Source organism: Zootoca vivipara, chromosome 8, assembly GCF_965207765.1.
Source record: "Zootoca vivipara chromosome 8, rZooViv2.hap1.1, whole genome shotgun sequence".
Lineage (NCBI taxonomy): Eukaryota > Metazoa > Chordata > Lepidosauria > Squamata > Lacertidae > Zootoca > Zootoca vivipara.
In genome coordinates, this window is record NC_142591.1 from 31,203,012 (window position 1) to 31,230,266 (window position 27,255).

General features: G+C 41.4%; 1 protein-coding gene and 1 long non-coding RNA gene across 6 annotated transcripts in view; one reads left to right on the top strand and one right to left on the bottom strand.

Annotated features, from left to right (window-relative positions):
• The window catches only part of LOC148684798 (uncharacterized), a 39,575-nt gene extending 39,293 nt beyond the window's left edge, over positions 1 to 282 (bottom strand). For all 3 annotated transcript variants that reach the window (XR_015951652.1, XR_015951651.1, XR_015951653.1), the window contains exon 1: positions 126 to 282. This is a non-coding gene — a long non-coding RNA (uncharacterized LOC148684798). The remainder of the gene's footprint in view (positions 1 to 125) is intronic.
• The window catches only part of CARMIL1 (capping protein regulator and myosin 1 linker 1), a 132,331-nt gene that overhangs the window by 94,466 nt on the left and 10,610 nt on the right, over positions 1 to 27,255 (top strand). For 2 of the 3 annotated variants that reach the window (XM_035125236.3, XM_035125237.3), the window contains exons 27-34: positions 2,780 to 2,955; positions 5,227 to 5,314; positions 6,485 to 6,634; positions 19,701 to 19,767; positions 20,468 to 20,664; positions 21,082 to 21,188; positions 22,779 to 23,208; positions 25,954 to 26,026. In XM_035125236.3, the coding sequence (XP_034981127.3) occupies positions 2,780 to 2,955; positions 5,227 to 5,314; positions 6,485 to 6,634; positions 19,701 to 19,767; positions 20,468 to 20,664; positions 21,082 to 21,188; positions 22,779 to 23,208; positions 25,954 to 26,026 (1,288 nt within the window). The remainder of the gene's footprint in view (positions 1 to 2,779; positions 2,956 to 5,226; positions 5,315 to 6,484; positions 6,635 to 19,700; positions 19,768 to 20,467; positions 20,665 to 21,081; positions 21,189 to 22,778; positions 23,209 to 25,953; positions 26,027 to 27,255) is intronic. The other variant, XM_088676238.1, reaches the window with a different exon arrangement.

Consider the following 27,255-nt stretch of genomic DNA (forward strand, 5'->3'; position numbering starts at 1 on the left):
AATGTAAAGTTAACAAAAAAAGTTTCAGAAGAAAACATTACTAAAGGAATTCAAATATAAAATGCACATTTAAAACAGCATAATTAACAAGGGAATAAAAAGTCATCTTAAGCATAGAACATAACCTGCTGCTGTTGCTGCAAATGGTGGTTCATGGCGGACTAAAAGCCACCCACCTATCAATCACCTGACGTCAGAGTAACACCAGGTGATGCTGCACTTTGAAGGCCCGATATTCAGGATTTCAAATTGCATCACAGGGCTACTTGAAAGCCCTTTTGCAAAGAGTACTGTGTGGCTCCTTAAACTTCAGAAAATATTAAGTTTTAAGAGCAGTTCAAAACTGTTTTGGAAAGGGAACCTCCAGTTTTTGGAGGTGAGAAGTACAAGGAAAGAGAAGTGGTTTCCATTGCGAGTGGGAGTGTGCTGTGGTCCAGCAAAGGAACAATCAGGACTTCACTTCAAGTTCTCAATTGTTCCTTTGAAGTCTTGCCCATACCTATCCCACACCTGCTGTCTGGTATGTAGAACAGGTTGCCGTGACTTTCCAAAAATGACCTGGCATGCAAACGGTCCAAAGTTTCCCCACCCCTGCTGTAATTTATTTCACTGCCTAAAAAAAAAAATCCAGCAAGAGTACGTAGTAATACTTGGAAGAAAATTAAGTTAGGTTAGGGAGAATGTATCATGCCATATTAAAAGGGAATCATAATGATCAGCCGTGTTAGTTGTTGCAGTCAGCCCTTGGAGGTATTTTTAGGAGAAGGTAAGCAGTACAGTATCTATTCTGGTGTGAAAAAAGCAATGCCTAAAATTCAGTGGAAATTTGTCACCATCAGGGTTGTCTGTGGGGAAGCATAATCATCACACATAGAGTGTTAGAATTTCTCCTGCAATGGCGTCTGCTTCCAACTGCTTGCTGTGTTAGTATATTTGTGAACTTAGTAGCAGCTCTAAAGCTACAGATTGGACTTCTGCTCATAAGAAGCAAAAAAAGAAAATGTTTTAGTCAGTGGGAAGGTAATGAAGAACTATAGAAGCACCACTTTGCTATAAAAAAATTCTAAATTAGAGGAGTTAATGAAGAAGAAAATGTTACAATTTAGAGTACTGAGTTCCTTTCACATTTTTTTTATGAAGGTTTTGCAAGTTATGTTCAAATCCGCAGAGTGCTGAAGTATTTGAAGGGACAAAGTTAAATCTTCCCACAAGTTCCCAGGTTTTAAGGCTTCCAGGCATGCAGCTCTTTCCTATGTTGTAAGGGCTTGGAAATCCCATTTTATGCTTATCACTTCAGAACAATGCAGGGTAGCCACAGTTTGACGTCAGCTTAATATTCTGGCTTTTTCCAAAGCAAGTAAACCACAGTTTCCCATTTTGCCCAAACCAGGAAACCATAGCTAATTGGAAGTGTTCTTGTTTGATTGCTGGTGCCGTGAATGAAGGAGCAAAGAGAAAGCGTGCACTGGCCAAAAAAACAACAACCCTTGTTCATCATCTGAACACGGCCATGGAGTTGGAAAGACTTTTTTTTCCAGCCTCCCCTCACCAAATCGGACCATGTATAACTTGATGAAATCCTAGCCAATGCAACACCGAATAAGTAACCCCTTGAGAGCAAGCCTTTCATCCAAGCCTAGTATGTAGGAGAATGCCAAAAGCTACAGTTGCAAAACTAGGATCTCCTAGTGGTTCTGCTAGGATGTGTGAGTTCAGCTTTCTTCTGGCTGCACAACTGAAATGACAGACATTTATCCCAGTGAATCAAATACTGGCTCTGCTGTCAGTCTTGCTACTCAAACCACCCCACCACCCTGCTTCTTCAGCTAGGCTGCTTGACCCTTTTTAATTTTTTAAGTGCCACCATTATGTTTATAATGTTGTTTTATTAGAAAAAACCTAACCACTTTTCTTTTGTTTTTTTGTAAATTCAAAACTACTTTTGGCATCCAAAGTATTTCAGTTTCTCTTCCAACTTCCATTTTACTAAAGTCAAGTTCAAGTAATCTGATCTGCAAACTTAATAGATGTGCTCAATCCCACCGTATGGAGCTATCATTGTTCATTATTTGACCAGGCTTTGATGGTGGTTTTTTGGGGGGGTGGGGGGTGGGGTTAAGATCTTGGAATTGGAAACAAAGCCACTATTCAGATTTTTATTGATATCTTCCATGTAAGAGAGCAATGTCTGGCTGCTTAAGATTGCAGTGCATTCTGCTTAAACTCAAATTCCTTATTGTAGACAGCTGTTTAATAAATTATAACATATCACTATTTGCTATAGGTAATGGTATAGAGGTCGATACTTCCACTACTAACCCTTTAATACCAAGGCAACTGAATTAGCATTCATATGTCTAATTCAGTGTTGATTAAATATCATTTCCTCTTCTGTATTTTGCATTCAATTAAAAACATTGCTGCTGCTGCTGCTACTTTTTGTTCATTTTTGCAATCAATTCTTGCTAAGATTTGTGTAGATCTTCTTCAGCTGCTGCCAACACACAAACTTGAAGTTATCTAGAGCTGGTATCACAATTCATGCTAGAAATATGTTGGGTAATTTCAAAAGACATTCTCATATGAATTTGCCTAGGGATAAACTGCATGGTAGAAGAAAGTGTCTATAGGAACTAGCACTTAATTTGATGAATCTTCATAATTTGTGAGTTGCACATCAACAGGCCTTAGCATTAAAGCAGCACATGCAGTATTTCAGATGGTTTCTTGAAAAACCACCCTTCCTTCACTTTGTGCCTTCCTTCACTTTGTGCAACAGACACTGCTTGAGTCTATGGTTGATGCAGCAGAAAATCTCTGTCCAAGTGCAATGAAGAAAGCACACATAAGGCAAGATCTGATTGAGTCAGGCACTGAAAAGATTTCCATTCCACGGACATTTGTTAAAAACGTTCTCTTGGAGCAGTCTGGCATTGACATTCGTAATAAAATCAGGTAAGCCGGCGTGATTTCTCGCTTCGTCTGTGGATTCAGTGGCACATATTTAAATTGTACATTGTTAAAAACAGACCTCTACCAGTCCCTGCAACAGCAAATGGGGAATACCAGCAGTTCTAGACTTAGTTTGTTTCCACCTCCCTTAAGTCAATGACTTATGCCCTGGGTGTCCAAGTGTTTGATTCTTGGCTCATCTCATGGTCCAGGAAGTCCTAACAGACATACTGGTTTCTTGCATGTCCAACTTTGTTTTCTGATTAGAATGTTTTGTTGACAGAGAACTAAGGCCTTATAAAACATGTATAGAAATTGAAGTTCAGGCTATGGTGCCACAGTTAATGGAGAATACAATTAATTTCATTATTTGATTTTTAAATATGGTTCATTAGTTTGATCTCTTTGTGAATTGTTGCCGTTCACCATTGAGGCAGGGGGCTTCCAGATTTGGGATGAATAGACCCATCTGTTTATGGTTTGTGTCAATTTTACACATGTTCATTTATATGTCCCTTTTATTCTGGGTCCACATCAGTCTGGAAATTTGTAAAGAACTGCATTTTTTTTAAAAAAAAAATCACATTTTTTGTATGCATTTCCCCCCATAAAATATATTTTTGTACACTTTAAAATACACTTTTTACAGGTTTTTCTTTTTTAGCTGAGAGCTATATCACAGACTTCAGGGAAGTGTGAAAACCAAAAGATAATGCATTCCAATCTATATATTGGCAAATGCAACTCAGACTAGTACCTTAAATGCAGACTGAATGAAATCCCCCCTACTCCAGATACACCTTTTTACAAATAAAAATGATGATGTTTGGAAAGAAAATGTTTCCTATAAAACCTCTACAGGGTACAAATCAGCAAAAGAAATGTTGATTTACTGTCCATGTAATCTATGTAGCCTGGTTTATTTACTACACCAATTAGTCTCTGTTTTATATCTTCTTGTTTAATTCACAAGCAAAAGCCCTGAGATAAGTTGTAACAAAATTGCAAATTCATCAGCATTTTTTTTTTAAAGTTTACAATCTAATTCTATTGGTAGGAATGGTCAGGACCATTGCAGATGTCATAGCAACCTTTCAAGGAAACCAGGGCAGCCTAACTGTGCTCCCCTAAATACTTATGACTTGCACATAGCTGTTAAGCATCCATGGCTCAGAAGTGCCATACTGTCAGGGATGAGCCAGAGGTTTCAAGTTTCCCAGAGGGAGGGGGAGACTTAGGGTTGGAGGATGGAAGAGGTGTGCCCAAGGGGGATAAGGAGGAGAGAGTTATTGAAATCAGTCTAGAGGAACAGACAGGGAAGAATATAGAGCTGTGGGGTTCACAGGAGCAACAAGGGTGAAGTTCCAGTTCAGAATGGGAGGGGGGGAGGTTTAAGCCAGCTCTCGTGAGGTGTGCAGAGAAGAGGAGGGGCAAGAGAGTTCGTCCTTTTCTGGCTTTGCTGGAAGGGCAAACACAGACCTCAGCAGAGATCTGAACTGAGTGACTCTGATGAATGATCATTATGTGCTAATGACCGATTGTAAATACTGTAAAGGGCCATAAAAATGTCAGGAGTCTCTCGTTGTGATTGTGTGAAGAGAGGAAGCCCATCAGCCCTGACACATACGATGCTCTGGGGCATATGTTCCTACTCTGTTCTCACATTTTGCAGCTTGGTACAAACCAATGGCACACATCCATTTGAACTGATGTCACATTATGCAGTGGCATAATTGCATGAACTATGTCATGTATCAACATTGGTTGTCATGTGGTTTATTTAAGGCACTCCATCTGTAGAGTGCCAGACCTTTGAAATGGTCCCTGAGACAACATCAACATAATACTTTCAGAAGTTCCAGCCTTGTAATACAAATACTTCTGTTGAAGTTGTTCTCACATTGCACTGCAATAAGTGCAATTTACAACCATATAATGGTGCTGATTGGTATCACAGAAGGAAGGAATAAATTATTTTTATTTATTTATTTTTGCAAATGGAAGGATAGGAGCAAGGTAGAAATACATCTGGTTCTTTATGTTAGAAATAATTCATCATATTTTCTGAAAGAGTGTGTGGCATGCTGTTGTTTTTTATAATATTAATAATAATTATTAAATGTCCTCTGTTCCTACATGCACATTTATACATTTCTCCTTGGAGAAATTTTGAGATCTTTGTAACTTTTACATCATACAGCCAGTAGTGTAAAGAATAACAGAAACTCTTGTGTGAATTAAGCTTTCATTTTCTTATTCTCAACTTTCACACAGTGAAGTGAAGTTGACAGTGGCCTCATTTCTCTCAGACCGAATCGTAGATGAGATCCTTGATGCACTGTCACATTGCCATCATAAACTGGTGAGTGCTTACATAGATCTGAGTATTTCAAGAGATTTATAACAGCTCAGCATGATTTGCCTGTTACGTTGCACTCACCTGCACTGTACCTTCCAAATATATACCCATCTGTTTTGTTTCAAATTGTTATTAATGTTATATTTTAAAATTATAATCCACCCAACAACATTAGGGTGAAGGACAGGTAAGAAATCTAATTATAATTGCAATTACGGTTATCTCTCTGTAACACGTTGTAGTTACATAAATGGCAACCACGGTGTCCCTAACACCCATAATGGACAAAATATCTGTATAATACTGTGTAAATTGATACTGGTAAGATAGCAATGTGAATGATATGGTACCCTTCATTGGACAGGAAGGACGAAGGGGACAAAGACTCAACTGGATATGCATTTAAAAACAGGCTTGTAATGTGGCATACATCCTCAACCCTTGTAATCTCTGTTATATACCATGGTACCTCCGGTTACGAACTTGAATTCGTTCCGGAGGTCCGTTCTTAAGCCGAAACCACTTGTAACATGAGGTGCGCTTTCGCTAATGGCCCCTCCCACTTCTACCGCTCGACTTCTGCTCACATACTGGGGCAAAGTTCACAACCGGGAGCATCTACTTCCAGGTTAGTGGACCTCGTTACCCTAAGCGTTTGTAAGGAGGATGGTACATAACACGAGGTTCCACTGTAGTCAGAGAATTGTTGCTCAAGAGTTCAGATCTTTGACTAGAATGTAGGAAAACCAGATACTTGAAGAATGGCGTATAGAAGAGGACAAAGTCTTGTTCTCTCCTATTGCAGAGAGAGCTCACAGGACAAAATATAATGGGCTTTAGTTGCAGGAGGGTAGATATTGTTGAACATAAGGAGAAACATCCTGAGGTTAAGAGCTGTTTGGCAAGGAACCAATTACCTGGAGGGATAATGGGCTCTTCTAGCAGAGGCCAGACAATCATCTCTGGGAGATGCTCTAGTTCTGGGTTTCCTGCACGGAGGTGAGTGTGAACTAGGTTTCCTACAAGGCCCTGTCCAATTCTGGGAGGAGTTGCTCTGTGAGGGGCTCTTGAGTTGACTCTTGCTCTTTGGCAGCATTTGCTTCAAACAATTTTTTTTAACCAGTGTTTCATTTTTACTAAGAGCACTTTCTCCTGTTTCAACCTTTCCTTTAGGCTGGTCATTTGACCCGGCGAGGCAAGTCCCTTCCCAGTCAGGAATCATTAGATATTGAACTAGCAGAGGAAAAACCTGCGAAGCGTTCCATCATCACAGTTGAGGAGCTAACTGAAATCGAACGTTTGGAAGACCTAGATACATGCATGGTAAGACACATTTTGCCCTTGTCTAGATCTCGGCATTCATTTAAACTTCTGCTTGTTGTTATTGAAACAATTGAGCTAGTAAATACCGTATGGATGGTGTCGTGTGAAACATTTGTCCAAGAAACATATTGCAGACAAAAGGAAAGGTAGCATTTTCCTTTCCTTTTCACTTTTATTTCTTGTAGTTATCTTTTTATGGTATCTTTTAGTTTGTGTTTTGCTGCTACCTCTCTATAAGTGACTGGCAGCACACAGGGAATGATTACCTCAATAAATCAAACCATTCCGCAGCAGCAAACTGTTGCTTCTGTCAGCACAGAACTTTTCACCCAGGTAACCATTGAGCTATCTTTATCTATGGTTGCATTTTTTATTATATGCTCGTTTTAGTGGCGGACGTTTGGCGGGTTTTGGTTGCTGCTGCTGTCGTTCCAAGGCTCATTATGAATCTCCTGAATGTATTGGCAATCTGTTCTTACAAATAGTATAGATCCTTTTTGCCCTTGGCTCAGACCTTTTTGTTTATATGGATTTCTTTTGTTCATGACTTTAAGGAAACTGAAAATTGTGTGTGTGAATCTTTCTTCTGCTCAGTAGATAGCTCAAGTAAGGCAGCTGAGTCTTGACACTTAAGTGACTTTTCACAAGGGAGTTGTGATGTACACATTTTTCATTTCCGTCTAGTGTTTGTGCATATGCACACACATGCATACACATGCCTTTCAACTGAGAATAACATTTTGTTCGATGAAGTGGACTTTACTACACAGAAGCTTATGGCACAATAAATATCTCAGTCTTCAAGGTACCGCAAGACTCTTGATTATTTATTATGTACACTAGAGACTGATCTTTTATACAGAGCTAAACTGGGTCAAAATAATCAAATAACTCATTCAGCAAGCAGCATAAATTCTGCATGCTGCATTATTGATGGTACATGTTATCTAACTAGCTCTTGTAGGCGGTTTTGTAAATAAGGGGCATAACTGCCTATCATTGCTTTATTTCATGCCTCTTATTTTTCCAAATGTCCTACCCAGAGATGTCTTGGCAAATGTATCACAGTTCAGAATCAAATAAGTGCAGCTGGCAGTGGTTTGTTGACCATAATTACAAATTTAAGGATATATTAACAAAAATGCTACAGAACAATATCGGCTATACTTCCTAAAACAGTCTTCTACTGACTCACACTATTGTACAATTGAGCTTTGTTTGACAAAAGATTGCTCTAGTCATTAGGTTATTTGGGTCAAGGTACACTGATGATGCCCAACTCTACTTCTCTGTAACATCTGAACCAGGAGAGGCCATTCAAGCCCTGGACTCAGTGGTGGGCTGAATCCTGACAAGACGGAGGTGCTGTGGGTGGGTGGTTCCTGAGCCCAGATAATTGGTTAATTGCCTTTTGTGGATGGGGTCATGCTCCCCTTGAAATAGCATGTTCATAGTCTAGAGGTGTTCCGGGATTCATCATCATTGCCAGCAGCTCAGCTGACCTTATTGGCTAGGAGTGCCTTCTACCAACTTTGGTTGGTAAGTCAGTTATGGCCATGTCTGGACCTGAATAGCCTGAGCAGTATCGTCCAAGTTCTGGTAACCTCCAGACAGTATTGTTGCTGTTCTCTCTGTGTGAGGCTGCCCTTCAGGCTGGTCCGGAAGCTGCAGCTAATGCAAAATGCAGTGGTTCTACTGCTTACAGGGACAGGATATCACTAACACATACCGGTAATATTCCAAACTAGTGTCATCCAGCCCGTTCAGTAAACGGGCGCTAGCCGGGTGGGAACGGAGGGGAAGCCCTGGGACCGCACAGGCGTCGCCTCCGTCAAGCGCCTGAGGCCCAACGGCCCCTCCCCCACCTCCTCCTGCTGTCCCGAGTGGCGACGGCCTCCTCCACCTCCCTGCTGCGGCGGAGTGACGTGGGGTGACGAGGCGGGAGAGCGAGGGGCGGCGCGCTTACCTGAGGTGCGCTGCAGGAGGCGGCGGCAGAGGCCTCTTCCTTCTCCTCAGGAGAAGGGAGGTGGAGGAGGCCGTCGCCACTCGGGACAGCGGGAGGAGGTGGAGGAGGGGCCGGTCTCTGCGCTCCAAGTCTCTGCGTCCAATCTCTGTGTCCGTGGGGCACATGCGCAGTAGCGCGGACACAGGGACTGGACGCAGAGACACAGGGACTTTATTATATAGGATTATAATATTTCTAGTGGAAGCTATTGAGAGTGTATGATTTGGTGCTGGGTTTTGCCAGAGAAGGGCTTCAAATCAGCTTCAGTTCTTGTCCCCTCTTAAAACCTCAGTGATACACATAAAGAGAAAGATGGGGACATTTGCCTTCATTTACTTCTCAGTATTATCTTTCCATAGCCAGGAGATCAAATCTCCATCTCAAGGGTAGTCATCTCTCTCCCCACCATCAGAGAGGGGGATCTGAAAAACCCATGACCCCTGAAACACCTTCCCTGGGGACCATAGGATTGTGCCCCAATAGTTTTTGAAATAATAGCCATAAAAGAACCATTGCAAATAGCTGCATGTTGTTTGCTCTGATGGTTTTTGTGTCTTTAATGTTAATGCAGTAACAATATCAGCATTGTATTTTTACTTCAAATATTTCTCTGTGTGACGGTGGGAGCGTTCAAATGGGTAGAAGTTATTCTGAGAAGCAAATAACAGTTCAAGCTTAAACAGATGATCTCCTACCTACTTAAAATTTTCAAACTACTGCTTGTGTTTCCAGTAAGGAGCTTTTGCTTCTGGTGCAAGCTTCAGAGATCTGGCTCTTGTTTGAGTCCAAGCTTTCAAGAAAAGCATTTGAAGTCATTTCCAGGAGATACTCCCACCCTGAGCACAGCAGCAAAAGGACTGAGAGAAAATCTAAAATTAGCCTGTGATGAAAGGCACCCAGCCTCATCCCATCAGTAGGGAAAAGAGTTACCTTCTGAAACATCTTATGAATCTAGCCGTAATCAAATTTGTTCCTGGGATTTGCACTGCAGATCTTGGAGTGTTCAAATATGCATTAAAGGATATTTGACTTCTATCATAAGAGCATCCCTGCTTAATATACCGCAGAGTTTCAAATGCTAATTAGGACTGTTTGATTGATCTAATGTTGAGCAAGCTTACTTACACTTTGTTCTGATGTTTTATGTACTGGGTTTTGTTTTTTTGTTTTTAGTATGGCCCTCAACATGCTCTTTTTAATGTCTTTCGTGATTAGTTTAGCCCTTGGTCAGGCTTCTAAGGCTGTTCAGACCACTCCAATTTGCCTGGAGACTTCACACTCATGTGCTAAATATAGATCACTCTCCATTATTCTTTCTCGGTATTTCATGGTTCGTTCACTTCGATTTCAGCACTAAATCATAACCTGCCTGAAGAGAAGGGGCAAGTGTGCGGGTTTTTTCCGTCTTACTTATGGCTGTGCAATCTTCTCACAGCACTGGTACAGAATTAATGTCCAGGCTTAAGGAAAGGAAGACGATTCTCTCTAAAGGCTACTTTATAAATTAGAGTTTGTCTTTTACTGTTGGATACAGACTTGGTGCTGTTAGTGTTTTAGTTGAAGTGGCCTTGTAAGGTTGAACAGGATATTTAAATATTTTTGTTTTTGCTCTGTGGAGTTGACTTGCAGGTGAACTCTTAAACTGACATTGGTGAGACTCAATCGTGGATTATTGTATGGGAAGCTGAACTATTGCATGATGCTCTGGCGTGATTTAGTGCTTGTCATACTTATTTTGCAGCTTATCCAGACTTCCTTTTGCTCCACCACTTTTCAGACGCAGGTCCCCTGCTGTAAAGCTCTGTATTTGAGCAGATTGCTGCTGTTTTTTGTCTCAGAACTTTCCCCAGAAAACTCTTGTTTTACTGCTGAATTGGAGTAAATGGCTATCCTGCTGAAAACCCAATTGTCATTTGCTGTGATTCAATGGTAAAATGTGGGTTTTCCTGGGGAAAGCTCCGGGACCCCAAAAAAAACCACAGCCACGCTCAGACACAGAGTTTTAGAGCCAGGACCTATGCCTAGGAACATTGCACAATCTGGATGCACCCCTTAGTTGTGTGATAGCTAAACCTGCCAAAAACAATAACCAGGCTCTTTAGACATTACATAGCTAATGACAGCGTGGCAGCAACTTTCATAGTGGTAGACTTCAGATGTTCTGTGACTGGTATCGGAGCAACTATTGGATCTAGCAGCAAGTAAGCTAGTAAAACGACATCTGAAGAGGAATGTTGTTCCATGGTGTTTAACATACAAGTATTTAGCTGTTCAGTCTAATAAAAGTAAGGAAATGTTTTGCCTTTCACTTCCCTTCTGGGCAGCCTTCTATGGCTCTTCCTGCCCAAGCAGGAACACCTATTTCAGTGCAGGTGAGACAAGAATGGCACATTCCATTTCCCTCTAAAATTAAAGGGAAATCCTCTGCTTACAGCTACTACGGTAGCTGGAACAAAACTCTGTCAACTTAGAACCATAGGCATATAATGGTGCAAGAGACAAATGGCAACCTTCTCTCCTCCACTGAAGTATACAAAGTTTCTGTATATGTAATTAAGACTGTTCCACCCGAAGGCTTCGGCAAAGGCACCAACCATACCTATGTTAGCCTGCACAGCCTTAAGATTGACTTCAAAGATGAAATCTCTGGCTTGCTGGAAAGTTCCACCAGTCCAGTGGATGATACCAGCAAGAGAAGCTTTTGTGTGGTGGTCCGCATACCTATGGAATTCTTTCATTCCAGGGATATGTACAATCCCATCTTTATTTGCCTTTAAATGGATTCTGAAGAAATGTTTGTTTCAATCTCTCTTCGGCTGAAGTATTGTGGGCCAGGAGTCTTAACTGCTGCTGATTTTTGATTGGGGCGGATAAGGTATAATGTATTTAATTGTTTAAGTTGTTTTAATTTTGAGAGCCTCTTTGGGAGGGCTATGGCATGAAGGGCAGGGTAAAAATCCATCCATAAATTTTAAAATAGTATGGTGTTATCTCCCAACACTTGCAGCAGCATTCAGAGCTGTGTATTGTGTCCTGCCTGCTCAGCAGAGGATAGAAGTGGACTCAAAAAGATTCTTTTCTAATCTAGATGTCAGGCATGTGTCGAAACAAAAAAGTGAAATATTATTTCCTAAACCATTTCACTTTGTCTTAGTTGTAGGAAGAATGACTATATACAGTGAACCAGATGATAAATTATATGTGTATAGCATTCCATGAAATTGCAGATGTTTGACACAAATATGGAGACAATATAATTTTGCTCTGTCTCTATCTCAAGCTGGTTTTTGGAGGGTGGGTTTTGTTTCTTTAAGAATAAGGTGTGTTTCAATTTTAAGAACTTGTAAGCTTTTCAATCTCACAAAAGAGGAGTGTGTTACTCTGAAATGTTTTGAACTACAATGAAGTATGTTGTACTACATACAGTGAACCAGATGCTATATTAGCATTCCATGAAATGGAATTATTTAGGATAATCCTTATGCGACTGAGAATGTTACGGAAGTTACGTAAAATTCCTCTGCAAATGCTAAGGAACTTGCTTTTCCCCTCCACCGCTATGTTTTAAAATAAATATCCTTGTGTTCAAACTAAAATGCAACATACATGTAATTTGGTGAAAACACTAGTATTCATGCCACATGCATTATTCACAAATAAGGAGGGACATGGTTTGTTTGTTTTTTCTGTTACTGCGATTAAGACCATTGTAGAGTTGTATTCATTTACCTGAGAATAATCTCCATTGAACTCTCTTCTGGATAACACACATATATTTGGGAGGTTTCTCTGTTTGCTCATTTATGTTAACTCTGTTAATGGCATTTAGACATAGACCAGAAGAGGATGTCTTCTACCGAGCGTCTATTTCTCCCAGATGTTTGAAATGTAACACTGAACTGTGCTGCAGTATAAAGAATAATAATACAGTAACTTCAAGTTGAAGGCGCTACCGGCCCTTCAATCACCTGAGCCAGGAACTTAAATTATTTCAATTAAAAATCAAGATCCTCAAGTGTTTTGAAAGTGCATGAGGTTCTACACTGGAGGTCTTCATGCTCCCCTGCCTCTTTTAGTCATTTTCACCTCTTCAGGAAATAGTAATCTATATACTGTATATAAAAATGTAAAGGGGGCTTGTGTGTTGGTCTCCACCTCTCACCAAAACCGCTTGACCAATGCCAATGAAATTTGGACACAATGTCACATGCGAATAACCGAGTGTCCACATACCATTCATGGGCGTACCCAGGATCAAAACTAGGGGGGGCAAGGGGAGGGGCCAAGGCACGGAAGGGGAGGGGCCACAAAGTGGGCGGGAACGGCAAACTCGCGCTCCGCCGGGCTGTGCCCCTCCCTAGAAGCAGGGCTGGTGGGCGGAGGCGGAGCCCAGCCCAGCAGAGCGCGGGTTCAGCGTGCCCGCCCGCCGCGCCGCGCTCTCTGGTTCCCCGCCGCGCTTGGCCTTGCCAGAGGGCGCGACGGGGAGCTGGAGGGAGGGCGCAGCGCGGCAGGCGGGAACGGCGAACTCGCGCTCCGCCGGGCTGTGCTCCGCCTCTGCCCACCAGCCCTGCTTCTAGAGTAGGGCAGCTGCCCTAACTTGCCCCGTGGTGGGTACGCCCTTGATACCATTTGCGTACACAGATGACACCCCAGCGCAATGTAAAACCCCGTTTTGTTGACCTCAAAACTCGGGCAGCAGACACTGCCGGGCATGCTGGGAAATAGAACCCAGAAGCTGCGTCTCCAAGGGCGGGACAGAGTGCATCCTGGGAAATAGAAGGCCGAACCTGTGTCTCAGCAACCAATATGCTATAACTGCCAGAATGGCCATTCCTCCACAAAGGGCCACACCGGAATCCTTCCCCTAGCCACCCATGTCCCAAAACACGTCACCTCAGGTTTACAGGGAATGGAGCTGGGGATTTGCCTGCGTTGCAGCTGGGGGCAGCATGGGGACAGGATAGCTAGGGTTTGCAGGGAACGGAACTGGGGATCCACAGCAATGCGTGGCAGGGCCAGCTAGTAAACCATAAATGAAAGCACAGAGAGAGCTCCCCTGTTTCACATCTGTATGCACCTGATATAAATCTGTTCCCATTTTGCCTTAATGTGAAAGGTTTGTATCTTCTGCTTATCTTTGCTTCAGTATTTCTGCTTCAATTATTATTATTTTGCCAAATTTCAGCACTGCTTGCTTCTCCCTACTCTTCTCCCTTGAAACTGCTCTTGCTTTATCTTCTGCCCATTCATATTCTTTTATCTTTCTCTTCTGGCTGCATGGAGACTCTCTGCTGTACAAGTGTAAGTATTTTTCTTTTAAGCTTTGCTGTTTCTTACCTACTTCGTTTTTCTTGCTCCATTTGCTTCTCTAGTGCCTTACTAATCTGTTGGGGGCAAATGCCGTACCGTCCGTGTGCAGCTATTAACAGAAACAGGCGAATTTGAAATATCTCTCAGAAGACATGAGCATAAAGTTCACATAGCACTAGATAATGGCTAAGATAATCTTTGGATTCAGTTCTGCATTAATGCTAAGATCAGTTTATTGAAAACAAAGCTTCAAAGGAACAGAAGGTAGGGTTTTCCCAGGGGCACAACTAGGCTTTATTTCACCTGAGTCAAAGATTCAGTTTGGCGCGCACACACACGCCCCTCTGGAGACTTCACCCAGGGCAAAACCCCCAGCTAGCCTCACCATAGCCGTGGCACTAGTTTTCCTGTCATAGATTTTAAGGTGACATATTTTTCTGTTGCACTGCATTGTCTCTGCTTGGCAAATGCCATTCAAGCATGCAATATTTGTACCTTTAGCAGGGAGAGGGAGAAAAGGAAAAGAGACTGGATCTGATCTGAATGAAAATGCATTCAGCAAGTTTATGTAACAGGAATAGAGAAGAGGCAGTGGAAACAGGGGAACTTTTGTATATAACCTCTTCTGGAGTCATTTCAAGTCTAATTATGCTAAGCAATGGCGTGTAAAGTTTCCCCTTAAAACCAAGATTGAAGCTCTCCGTACGTGTTAAAATGTAATTTCCACTTCCAGTTATAAGAGGATATAACAGAAACCCCTACTTTTCCCCTTGGGTAGAGGAAGAATCAATACACTAGGTTTCTTGCCAGTTTTTCCTCAGATGCCCACATCCTCTTGCAATTCTACACTTCCATTTCTGCTCTTGATCGTTTGCCAGCCAGGCTTTGGTTTAAGTACTACAGGTGACATGAGCTATTATAGAGTGGGATACAAGTTGATACTTTACGTTCAAACAAAGCAACCAGGAATCTGGAGTGGCATGTACCACCAGTTTGCTTTAGAGCTGGAGTGTAACTTGGGTACTTGGAAGAACATGTTTTCTCTCCTCCTGCACTGCAGGACTTTTTATTTTTTTTATTTTTTCCAATTTCTGAAGATTTGGTTTGCATCACTCTCAGCATACTGTTTCTGCTTTTCATGGTCTCTATGAAAAGAGTTACGGTCACATCACACATGCAAATATTTTATCAAAAGTGTGGGGAAAACCCATATGCATTGCCACCTGTAAAAATCATATATATGTTCTACCATTCCTACATTTGATGTAGGATATTTGCTATTTGCTATTCATGTGGGTGGCACTGTGGGTCTAAACCACAGAGTCTAGGGCCAATCAGAAGGTCGGCTGTTCGAATCCCCATGATGGGGTGAGCTCCCGTTGCTCGGTCCCTGCTCCTGCCCACCTAGCAGTTCAAAAGCACCTCAAAGTGCAAGTAGATAAATAGGTACCGCTACAGCGGGAAGGTAAACGGCATTTCCGTGCGCTGCTCTGGTTCACCAGAAGCGGCTTAGTCATGCTGGCCACAAGACCCAGAAGCTGTACACCGGCTCCCTCAGCCAATAAAGCGAGATGAGCGCCACAACCCCAGAGTGTTCACGACTGGACCTAATGGTCAGGGGTCCCTTTACCTTTACCTTTAGTGCATCCTGAAAACTAAGCAGACATGTGCATTCTCATCCATCCTACATTATGCTGCAAATGGTGCACTAGACTAATAATGAAAATATATTTTAAAATCATACTAATTGGACTGCCTTTAGTTATGTATGAATGGCGTCTGCTTCTCTGTCAATCTTTCTGCTGAACCAAATGCCGCTCAAATTCAGCTGTATGGGCAGAACTTTTAAGAAGAATGTATTAACACAGCTTCCCCCATCCTGGCAGCCTTCAGGTGTTTTGGGTTACAATTCTCTTAACATCCTTGATCATTGGTTAGAGATGACAGGGGCCAATAGGAGTTGTAGCTCGAAACACTGGAGGGCATCAAGTTGGAGAAGGCTGTCTTAACATATATAGGTAAAAATGGCTTGAACATGAGCTTCTGCAAGCACCAAAATGTAGTAGAAAATAGATTATCTTGTATACACTTCATTACCACATTCACTCAAAATATAAAGGTTGCCATAGACAAGTAAACACAAGATTTCTCCCTGCTCCATCCCATTTTGCTGAAAACTGAAAAGTTGCCGTTTTCAGCAATCTTCAATTAAGCTTTTAGTATGACAGCATAGAGCTTGTCTTAAAAGATTACTTTCAATTTTACAAACTAAAACTGCCCTATTGATTCAAAGTCGCCAAGAAAATGTGTAGATGATCTTGTGCCAGAAATTATTAATGAAATAAGTTGGATAAACTTGCTTTCTTTGTATGGTTGGGACAAATTGATCAGTGTACCAGTGTAACAGTTATCAATTGCACCAGCCTGGTGGCTGTAGGACACAATCACTGACTCTGCCTTGCCACAACTCTTAGGTTTATTCAGTTAGAATAATAATATTGTTTCATGATCCCCACTTCCATAAGCAGTAGAAAGCTCTAGGGAAAGTCTTTTACACTGTCTGGCTTATTGTTACCAGGCAGTACTGAAGACCTTTGGCATGCTTGGAATGTCTGCTTCTTTATAAATATGCAAGCTGAGCACAAGGGAACATGCACCCAGATATAGTGCTAATATTTAAGGCAGCATTCAGTCCTGCAAAAGCAAACAGTGGGTTTATCAAGCCCTCCTTTTCTTCTTCCTTCTTTGATTGCAGTCCAATTATCTAACAATGTTCTTCAATCCTACCCAAGCAGGTGGAGCGTGTCCAATAGCCACCATCCACCTGCTATCAAAAGCTCAGTTAACTAAGCAGGAATGTTCCTCTCAGTGCCCATTAAAGAAATTGCTTCACTCTAGGCTTTTGTTTAATTATCTGTTTACTTTCCATGGCTTTAACAATATATTGGACATTGTCGTAAATGTACTGTAACAAAAGCCAGAAAGCTGTAGATCCTGGTGACTAGCTGAGACCAGAAGGGGGAATAATCAGAGGCAGGATTCAAGGAGGGTACATGGCGTGTGTGTGTGTGTGTGTGTGTGTTGGGGTGGGGGTGACATGGGAAATATCAGGAAAACAACTGTAAACATATAACAGCATGCTGTGTTGCATGAATGGAAGGCAGTACAAAAGAAACTCCCGTGGAGCAAGGAGGAAAATTTGGATGGGGGGGACTAAGGGCTCTCTGTGTGCATTTAATCAGGCCCTGTTCTCCTTCCTAATTGTTGCACACCAAAGTACCTCAGATTCTAATTAACTGGTTAGCATCATTTAGTTTATTTTAACTTGTACTTCTTGGTTCAGGAACGGGTTACCCAGGCAACAACGAGATAATAGGAATAGGCTAATCAAGCGTACAGAAGAGGTACCCCCACCCTAAATCTGTATCCTTTCCTATTTTGATTATGTGGCTTTTTGTGTTTGCCACAGTAGTATGGACTAGATTATTTTAGGGGTGTCACCTGAAGTTATTCCCTGTTGAGTACTACTGTTGTTTATAATGAGATTATTCTGATGATGGTTCATACCTGAAGTTCTCAGCACAGTGCCAATGGGCACAACAATCAGAGGCATAGCAAGCCCAGGTGGTACCCGGTGCAGGTTTTTTTTTTGTCCCCCCCCCCCACGTGAAAAACATGACTTCGGATATGAAATCAGCATTGAAAGAACATATAAAAAGAGTTGAAAAATCTCATGCAACAGAATTTTTTAAAGAAAATGTTCCCGGGGGTGTGGGCCCGAGTGGCACCCCCCCTCCAGGGTGGCACCCGGGGCGACATGCCCCCATTGTTCCCCCTTGCTACGCCACTGACAACAATGCCCTCTGACTTGTGGTCCTCCCCTGCCCCTCCCTATTTTTATTGTGTTTGCTCTTGGGTTGTTTTTTTACTTGAGGGAGCTGGTTTTTTTCCTTTCGTTTTTGTTTGTTTAAGGTGCTTTGACTGCTTTTTTGTCTGTGCTTTATTTGTGTTTGGGGTTTTATTAGGGAGGGTGTAGGTAGGCCAAGATTGCGACAAACCATAAGCACAGACTCAGTCCCAGCACTAAGCCAAACTAGGAGGACCAGGGGAGGACAAAACACCCTCAGATGTTCATGCTTAGGTGTGAACTGGCCAAATAAACTTAGTATGAAGTGAAGAGAAGTTTGTTCAACAACTTTTTTCTATGCTGGCTTTCTTCACTATGACTTACATTTGATTAAAACAAATATTGCATAGTGCTACCTAGCAATACTTTCATTGTTCGGCAGTAGGAGCATTAATTTTTTTCAGCCATTTGGAATTTCCGTTCATTATCCCTTCTAATGGCACTGACAGCTGAAAAGGCTCTAGCTAGACTTGAGATTCACCCGTCTGATCCTGCAAGAAAAACTTGAGTGAGGTCATCCCCTAGGGCTTCGTTTCTCTTTTCAGCTGGTGTGAACAGGTAGATCAACCAAACTGGAAGCTAGATTGTCATATCAAAGAGGAAACTCCCATTCGGAGTTCATTGGGTTCTAGAATGAGTAACAAGTATATTTGTAGGTCCATCGTTTCATTAATTTCTTCTTGGTCTTTACATTCAGGCTTTGATTTATTACTATGAACTCTACTCTCATTTTAAAAGAAAATAATGTATTATTCAAGTACAGTGATTCCAAAAGCTAGGGTTGCCAGACTCAATACAGGATAGGACTTCTGTGCCTTTAATTTCCCTGCTCTCTTTTGAGTCTGGAAACCTTAAAGAGAAACAAGCTGACCCTTGTTTAATTTCCAAGCAAAGGGTCTGCTGGTTTCTGCTTAAGGTTTCCAGACTCAAAAGAGCAGGGCAATTAAAGGCACAGAAGTCCTGTCCTCTATTGAGTCTGGCAACCCTACCAAAAGCGCAGGTTTTAAGCAAAGGTATACACAGTGAACTACTAACCAGTTACAGTTGAAACCCTTTATGCTGAGGCTGCCTAATAGAATGAGTATTTCATATATTGTTATAACTCATAAAAGATAGAAAGAAAAGTTGTGAATATTGTGGCAAGGGTCAGCTTTGAGTAGAAATCATTAGGTTTATTTTATTGTAGCATTTTAAAACTACAATAAGTCGATCCCCAAAGCAGGTTATCACCAAAACTTGATAAATTCACAAGAATGACAGTATGCACAATTTATAGTAAGAAATTTATCTGTTCTGTGTGTGTGTGTGTGCGCGCGCGCGTCTTCTTTCTCTTTCTTTCTTTCTTTCTTTCTTTCTTTGTCGGTATAATGCCTAAAAATAGAAAACAGCATTCAAAGGTAGCTTGACTAAAAATAACGCTTAGGATAATGCTTCCATTGTTCAATAATAATACTTTTTTTGCGAAATCTCAATAACTTCTTAAAAATCAGATGGCACTATGTGGCATTGCTCCTTTTCCAACCACATTATATCAAACGTGATGAATTTACAGACTCATTATCAAGTCTGAACACCAGGTTTGAATGCTTTCCAGCACAATAAATGATCATTATGAGTGATTCTGAAGAGAGAAAGCTTAATTAACCGTTACTTGATTAACAGATCACTTGATTTCTGATCCAGAATTAAACGAGCTTTGCTTTTGCTCCATCTTTCACAGCTGTGTTGACTTCATAATATGAAGAATATATTCCAGTCTTACTCAGAGCTTACAGCTGCACTGGTAGAACTAACTTTTCTGCCCTACTTATGGCATTAAGTTCTGCCATCTTTTCGTTCTGCAGATGACTCCTAAGTCTAAGAGGAAGAGTATCCACAGTAGAATGCTGAGGCCTGTATCCAGAGCTTTTGGTAAGTGGTTGTTTCTTTTCACAATTTATTAAGCTACTTCCTTAAGATTTATAAGATTTACCTAAATAGACTAGGGATGGGGAATCTGTGACTCTCCATATGATGATGGACTACAATGAAGAACCCATCCCTGTTCTAGAATATAAGCATTATTTGGTCTGGTGCTCTCATCTAACCTTATAGAAATTAATAATTCAAAAAAGATACTGATGCTCAAGCTTCTTTAGGGGTATTAGTTGTGCAGGAACCTGTGTCTACAAAAAAAAGATGAAATACTTTGATAATTCTGTATTTAAAGACATTACGAGTGAAGATTGTTTAGATGCTGTAGGCCTGGTCATCGTCAAGCCTCAGGCACCCACAGGCTTCTCCCTCCCTTCTTCCTTCCCTTTCTGGTTTAAGACATCCTATAGTTCACCATTATATCCAAACCAGAATTGGAAACTATGTGCAAACCATAATTTCCAGTTCTGGATTGCCACAAACCAGGGAATACAGAAAGGGTGGGGTAAAAAAAAGTGATCCAGAGGCTCAGATCCAATCATCAAAGCATGATTTGTCGTTATTCCAAACTATTTCAGATGTGTCTGCTTACAAATGCCACTACCCACAGAGGGGGCTTGTTGACAAGGTCATGCCTATGTTAACAAACCTGACCAGAGAAGGAAAGGTTCAAATATAATGAACTCATTTCTCTTAGAGATGGAGTTTGACTTGGACAAAGCATTGGAAGAAGTTCCCATCCACATAGAGGACCCTCCATTCCTTTCCGGAAGAGTGGACAAACGGACTTCTGGGCTTATGTCAGAGCTGCCTTCCGAGGAAGGGAAAAAACTGGAACACTTTACAAAACTAAGGCCTAAGAGGAATAAAAAACAACAGCCCACGCAAGCTGCTGTGAGTGAAAATCTTGGTGGTGATATTTTACTTCATGTGAGAGATAGCTCAGTCGGTAGAGCAAGAGACTCTTAATCTCAGGGTTGTGGTTTCAAGCCCCACATTGGGCAAAAGATTCCTGCATTGTCGGGGGGTTGAAATAGATGGCCCTCATAGTCCCACCCAACTCTACAATGCTAGGATTCTTATTATTCTATTATTTAAATAGTGTGCAAGCTTTAAGCCGTGCTTTAAGATTTCTGATAGCCACGTTCAGTCCTGTTTGGTTGCTTATTTTTCTGTCTTCTTGTCAGCACTCATCATAAGAAAAACTGCTGCTTCTCAAACCCACATGCAATTATGACTTTTGACACCCATAACTGGCAATAGTGAACCTTCAGAGGCTTCTAGAGTAAGTAAAACTATGTGTTTTATCAGGTGAGTACGACAGCACCTCAAGATGGCGAACAGAATGGTCTTATGGGAAGAGTGGATGAAGGCGTTGATGAATTTTTCACTAAGAAGGTGACAAAAATGGATTCAAAGTAAGTCTTATTCTTCAGCAAGGTACAGTAGCTGAAGCTGCTGTAGATATTTGGGGGTGTTTTCTGTCTTTAAAAATTCAAAATAGCAAGTACATTACACTGCTAGCGCTAATGTAGTAGACGTAATTATGGCAATAGTAAGTTAAAATTACTTATATATGCTAAATACATCTATATACCTGTACATATATCTGGGTTTATGTCACCATAGCACCACTTAAGTTCATTAGAATTCTTTATGATTGCAATTTAAGCAGAAGAGCCATTCTTTTAGGAAACTGCCTTATACTGAGACCATTGGTTCTTCTTGCTCAGTATCTTTTATTTACTGGCAATGGCTCTCCGAAGTTTGAGGCAAGGAGCCTTTTCTAAGCTGCATCTAGAGACGCCAGGGATTGAACTTGGGAACCTCTACATGTGAAACCTATGCTTCACCATATCTTGGTGACATTCTAGTGCTACATGTGATGGCACTGCAGGGCATTGTGTAGGATTAAAGCAGGCATGTCAAACCTGCGGCCCTCCAGATGTTTTGGACTACAATTCCCATCTTCCCCAACCACTGGTCCTGCTAGCTAGGGATCATGGGAGTTGTAGGCCAAAACATCTGGAGGGCCGCAGGTTTGACATGCCTGGATTAAAGAGTGGCATAAGCAAAGGAGGCCGAGGAGGAAGGCAGTGGTGAGGAAAAGCAGGCAGTGAAACAAGTGTGCCAAGCAGTACTTAAATGCTGCATTTTCTTTTCAAAGTGGTTTAGGGCAGGAGGGATGAATTTGTTCAGCTGAAGCAAATGTGGGTATTTTGAGGTAGGTATCAAAATTTGGTACCACACAAAACCCTTGTTTCCTTGGACAGAATGTGTTCTGACTCGATTCCGTTATTCATTTTCTTTTTATTTATTCATTAAATTTTCGTAACGCCCTTCTTCATAAGATCTCAGGGTGGTTCACAGAATAAAAATACAAGATAAAAACACCAGTATTAAAAGCAAAACAACAAACAACCCCCTTCCCACAGACGCATTTAAAACGCTGTTGAATATTTAGCAGCCAAAGCCCTGGTTGAAGAGGAATGTTTTCACCTGGCGCCTAAAAGTATATAATGAAGGCACCAGGCGAACTTCCCCAGGGAGAGGTATGATAACCCCACATAACTATTGAGTTAGCAGTAAGATTGACTTCTCTGGTAATATAAAATGCATTCTTTATTTAGAACCAGCATGACTATGGAATTTAAACAAGGAGAATTTAATACAGTACTGCACCAGACTCCCTCGGGAGGTTGTGGACTCTCCTTCCTTGGAGGGCTTTAAGCAGAGGTTGGGTACCCATCTATCATGAATGCTTTAACTGAGATTCCTGCATCGCAGGGGCGTTGGACTGGTTGACCTTTGAAGTCCTGTCCAACTCTACAGTCCTATGATAGCTCAAAACTGTGGTTAGTCTAAATACAATTGAAAGGTTCCAATCTCCTTGCGATCTCACCAGATATGGAGAGCGGAAGCACAGGAGTCTATGTAACACTATACCGTCGTTTAGCATTATGTCCAAATGAGGCCATTATAGCTTATGTGCTTTTTTCATCTATTAGGAGATCCTCAACAAAAGGCGCAGACACAAATGATTCCGGTGAAACCACTGATGAAAAGAAGAAAAGAGATTCTCGGAAAAGCGGCTTTCTCAATTTAATCAAATCTAGATCAAAATCTGAACGTCCTCCGACTGTTCTGGTGTCGGAGGACCCCTCAACACCCAAAGGTGCTGTCAAAGGCCCCACAGCGGACACTGCAAAGAAAGAGGTTAAATCAGCCGAACAGAATGGCAACGCTGAAAAAAACGAGGAACTAAAGACTCCAGACTCAATAGAGGAGGGGTCCTCGGAGGATGCCTCAAAGCTTGAGAAAACTGACAGCAAAGGCAGTCCTCAAGGAGGACGTCGGTATGGGGTGCAAGTGATGGGTAGTGGACTTTTAGCAGAAATGAAAGCCAAGCAGGAGCGCAGAGCAGCATTTGCACAAAAGGTGAGCGACATTTTCATTTTAATGGTCCGAGCAGTTCATTTGAGGGCTTACACGGGATAACGTAGCTAAATATTGGTGGCCAGCTTGAGGCATTTGATTCTCACCAAGATGGTTATACTCGAAATTGCCATTAGGACTTACGGTTTCTATATTTTTGTATTTGTTGTTAAAAAAAACTAGCACATTTGTATAAGTGTTGAGATGACAGCTGGCTGCTTAAACGTACCTGAGGTAGGAACGAAAACTATAAGGAATTTACTACTTGATGTGCGACCTAGTACAACCCTACTACAATTGCTAGTGAGGAGCAGGTGTGTGCTAGATGAAAAAATGGCAAATGTTGGGCGGGGTAGGGGTGGTTTTTTGTGTGAATTGGCAGGAACAGTGAAAGATCAGTGAATAGGGGATTAGTCTTCTCTCCAAGCAAATATTCAGCAGTGGTCTTGCTCCACCTAGTGTTTGAAGAGATTTTAATATTAGCTCTAGGAACAAATGCAATGCAAATAAGACCAAGTAGCATGGCTTAGTTAGCACTTGAGATGGTTTAAAGCAGAACTCTCCAGCAAGCAACAGTAAGACTAATGAGATTTGGGAGATGGTATTGTTTGCAGTTGCTATGAAGTGCAGTTAGATATCAAATAGGTAAAAAAATACAGGTGACTTCCAATTTACGTGGGGATTATATTCCCGGGTACCACACATATATGTGGAATTGGAATAGATATTATTGGCCTAATCCAACAAGTTACAAAATCTGGTGTTGGCTAGAAAGAGTGAAGAAGCTCCAACCAAAAAGCTTTTATGGTGGAACCTTTCCCTCCAGGATTTTTTGATGCAGTTGATAAAAGTTATTTAATGTTTTATTCCTGTGTGATGTATGTTCCTACTTTGTAGTTTATGTGCATTACCTTATTTATGTGTAGAAATGGTTTTAGCTATATGATAGGGGTATATGATAGTAAATCTATTTTATTTGTGGCCTAGTTTACTAAGATGAAATTCTATTATCAAGAAATTTCATTTCCAAAGATTAAAAAAAGATGCCAGGAAGTTGATTTACAGCAGAGGCAGGTGTCCCTAATGGGTTGATTGGGGGGGGGAAACAAATTTCCCAGATGCCCGCCCGTTTTTATTTTGCCAAGCATGTAAAGCTAAACGTGCACATGTTGAAGATGTGTTCAACTTTCAGAAAATACAGGGAGAAGAATGCTTTCAGAGCAGCAGTGGGGAACCTGGGGCTGCCCAGATGTTATTGGACTCCCAACTCCCATCAGCCTCAGCCAGCATGGCCAATGGTGAAGGATGCTGGGAGTTGTAGTTCAGCAAGGTGTGGGTTGTCACAGGCTAGGCATCTTCCCAAAGCCTAGATTTTGCTTACAGTAAATGTCAACTTAGAGTGTTTAATAACAAATAATTTAGACTACACATCATGTAATGCAGAGATATACTTGTAAACCAAGGACTGCTGAAATGTTGTTCAGATGTGATGTAGCACAGTGTCAAGAAAAGCTTTCAATGCCATATAAAAACTGACCAAGACTGGGCACACAGGTGGTAGTAAACCTAAAGTAGGAAAGGGGAATTTACACGACTTCATAATGCTCCCCATATAGAACCCAGGATTGCCACCGCAATTCAGCATAGGCAATACTGAGCTGGATGTGCTAGAACATCTTGATTCCGTAAAGGTAGCTTCTTATGTTCCTAAATGGCATTTAAACTGCTTGAATGGGATTACAATTAAGTTTGCGCACAAATGCTGCTTTGATATCATCAAGGGGAAATGATGTTCTGTTAATAGATTCATTTTTTTTTTAATGAAACCGTAAGTACATAGAGGCCAAAAGGAAGGCTGTTCAGAATTCCCACCCACCCCTTGCAGAGTGAAGAAAGTGCAAAAGAAATGCAGGTATGCAACAGGATTGGAATAAATATTTATCCAGCCTTGTTGAATTAATTCCTAACACCTTTCAGAATAAAGTTAAAAACAAAAATGTGAGCCTGCAGTGAAAATAATACAGCTAGGTGTAAAAAGAGAGAAAGAAATGCAGCTGATAGACCAGCAAAGGGCAGCTACAAGGATCTCAGGCCTTAATAAAGGCCACTAAAGGCAGAGGTGAACAGGGTGGAATTTACCAGGGACCCAAAAAGATTGTTGAGTAGACACCAGGTGCACATGTCTAGGAAGGGAGCTCCACCATTCAAATGATTTTTCCCCCCAGTGGTCCTTAGGATTCCTGGGCTCCAAGCCATTCAGGGCTTCAAAGGCTAAGACACCCATCTCACCACTTGAAGCCCAGAAACATACAGACAGGGGTATGGCTTATATTGCGCAAATGCTTAGAAATCCTGCTACGGCTTATTTTATGGGTGTGTCTTATTTTCGGAGAAACACGGTAGGTATTTTTATACCACGAAAATATATTCTCTTTGGCTGGCCCTTGTTAGCAATCTGGTTGTCCTGTTTTGTACCAATTGGAGTTTTCAAACATACTTCAAAGGCTGCCCAATATAAAATGGACAGAGATGTTTCAATTACATGTCTGTTACCCTGGAGTGCTTTGCTAGAAAGAACAGGATATAAATTGAAATAAGAATATGAATAATGATTGAATTATGATGATGGGGATGTTGATGATAGTAATAATACTACAGAGCCTTGGAAAACGGTGGTCTATCAACCAAGTTCAGAGAATTCTGTTAATTTTCAAGGATTCCTTATCACACTTCTTTTTCTTTCCCTAGAAACTAGGGAATGATTCAAGAGACTCAACAGATCTCTCAGTGAATTCAGAACGGCTGGATGGAGGCGCTACAGGTGCGTTGCTATTAGTAAAATACTACTTCATTAACTAGTGTTCACAAGCTTGCTGTTGCCGATCTGTTAGTACAAATGAATGATTAGAGGTAATATACTTTTTGTGAATGTACTTGATTATTAGAGTGATTACAGCCATGCAGACCGAGCCTTATCTGCACAATGCCATGGGAATTAGTTTCCATTTCCCCCATATCCACACCTTGCTGTGCAAACTACACCTGCTCAAATTCCCTCTGCACAACTGCCCTCTTTTGCATCTGGCCTCCTTGCCACAACTCCCTTTTGAAATCTTGATTTATTTATTTATTAAAGTGCAATTATATTATTCATATCCTGTCCAATTTTTACAGAGTAGAGACATGTTGCTTATATTTGTGAAAGCTGACCTACTTTGCTATATTCCTTGATTCCCTCTGTAGGGCAGAATTCTAATCTGTCTTACGTGTAGCTGGTGTCAGTTGCTTAGCTGTTTGCTTCATTTTCATTCACTACACTGTGGGGAAGCTAACCTAGAATGCTTCCAACAGGGAATAACTAACTAGTAGCATCCTCTATGCCAGGCCTGGAAATCAATTTCCAGGCAGCAGTGATGGGAACACAGAAAAAACTGGTTCTAAGAGGGTGCTGTGGATTTCCCTCCAGCCTTTATAGATCTGCCTTGTGAATGCAAATGGAGACGGAAGAAACACATCTCAGTTTTTAAGGAATTTTAGAGTGGAAGACACCTGCTAAGAAGTAGAATAAAACTGATAAGTGCCAGAAATAATGTTGTTTTGTCTGTGGATGAAAAAAGGCATTTTCCCATGGTTCCTCTCAAAATGTATGTAACTCCTTTAAGGAACTTCAAGGATATAAAATGGCTGCCTGACTTTAACCAAAATGTAAAATGTAGCTACTTCATCTGCCACTGCTACTTTGGCTTCCCATCTTCTCTTAACTTCTGAAACACCCTAACTGTGTATTTTATCTTTTTATTAAATGCATAAAACCCCATCTGTATGAAGGACAACTGGGCAAAGTGTGGCCCTAGTGAATTTCATATCTGTGTCAAGAAGAGGGGAAATTGGGGGAAGCATTTAGCAGAAATAGAAGAGGTGGTCTTGTTTGTTTTTGGCTGTGGCTGGTATACCGACTACAGGTATATGATCCCTGACAGATTGGGCTGTATCCAACTAAAACAGGTTGGTCCAACATGTGGCCCCATTTGACACACCGCCCACCCCCAG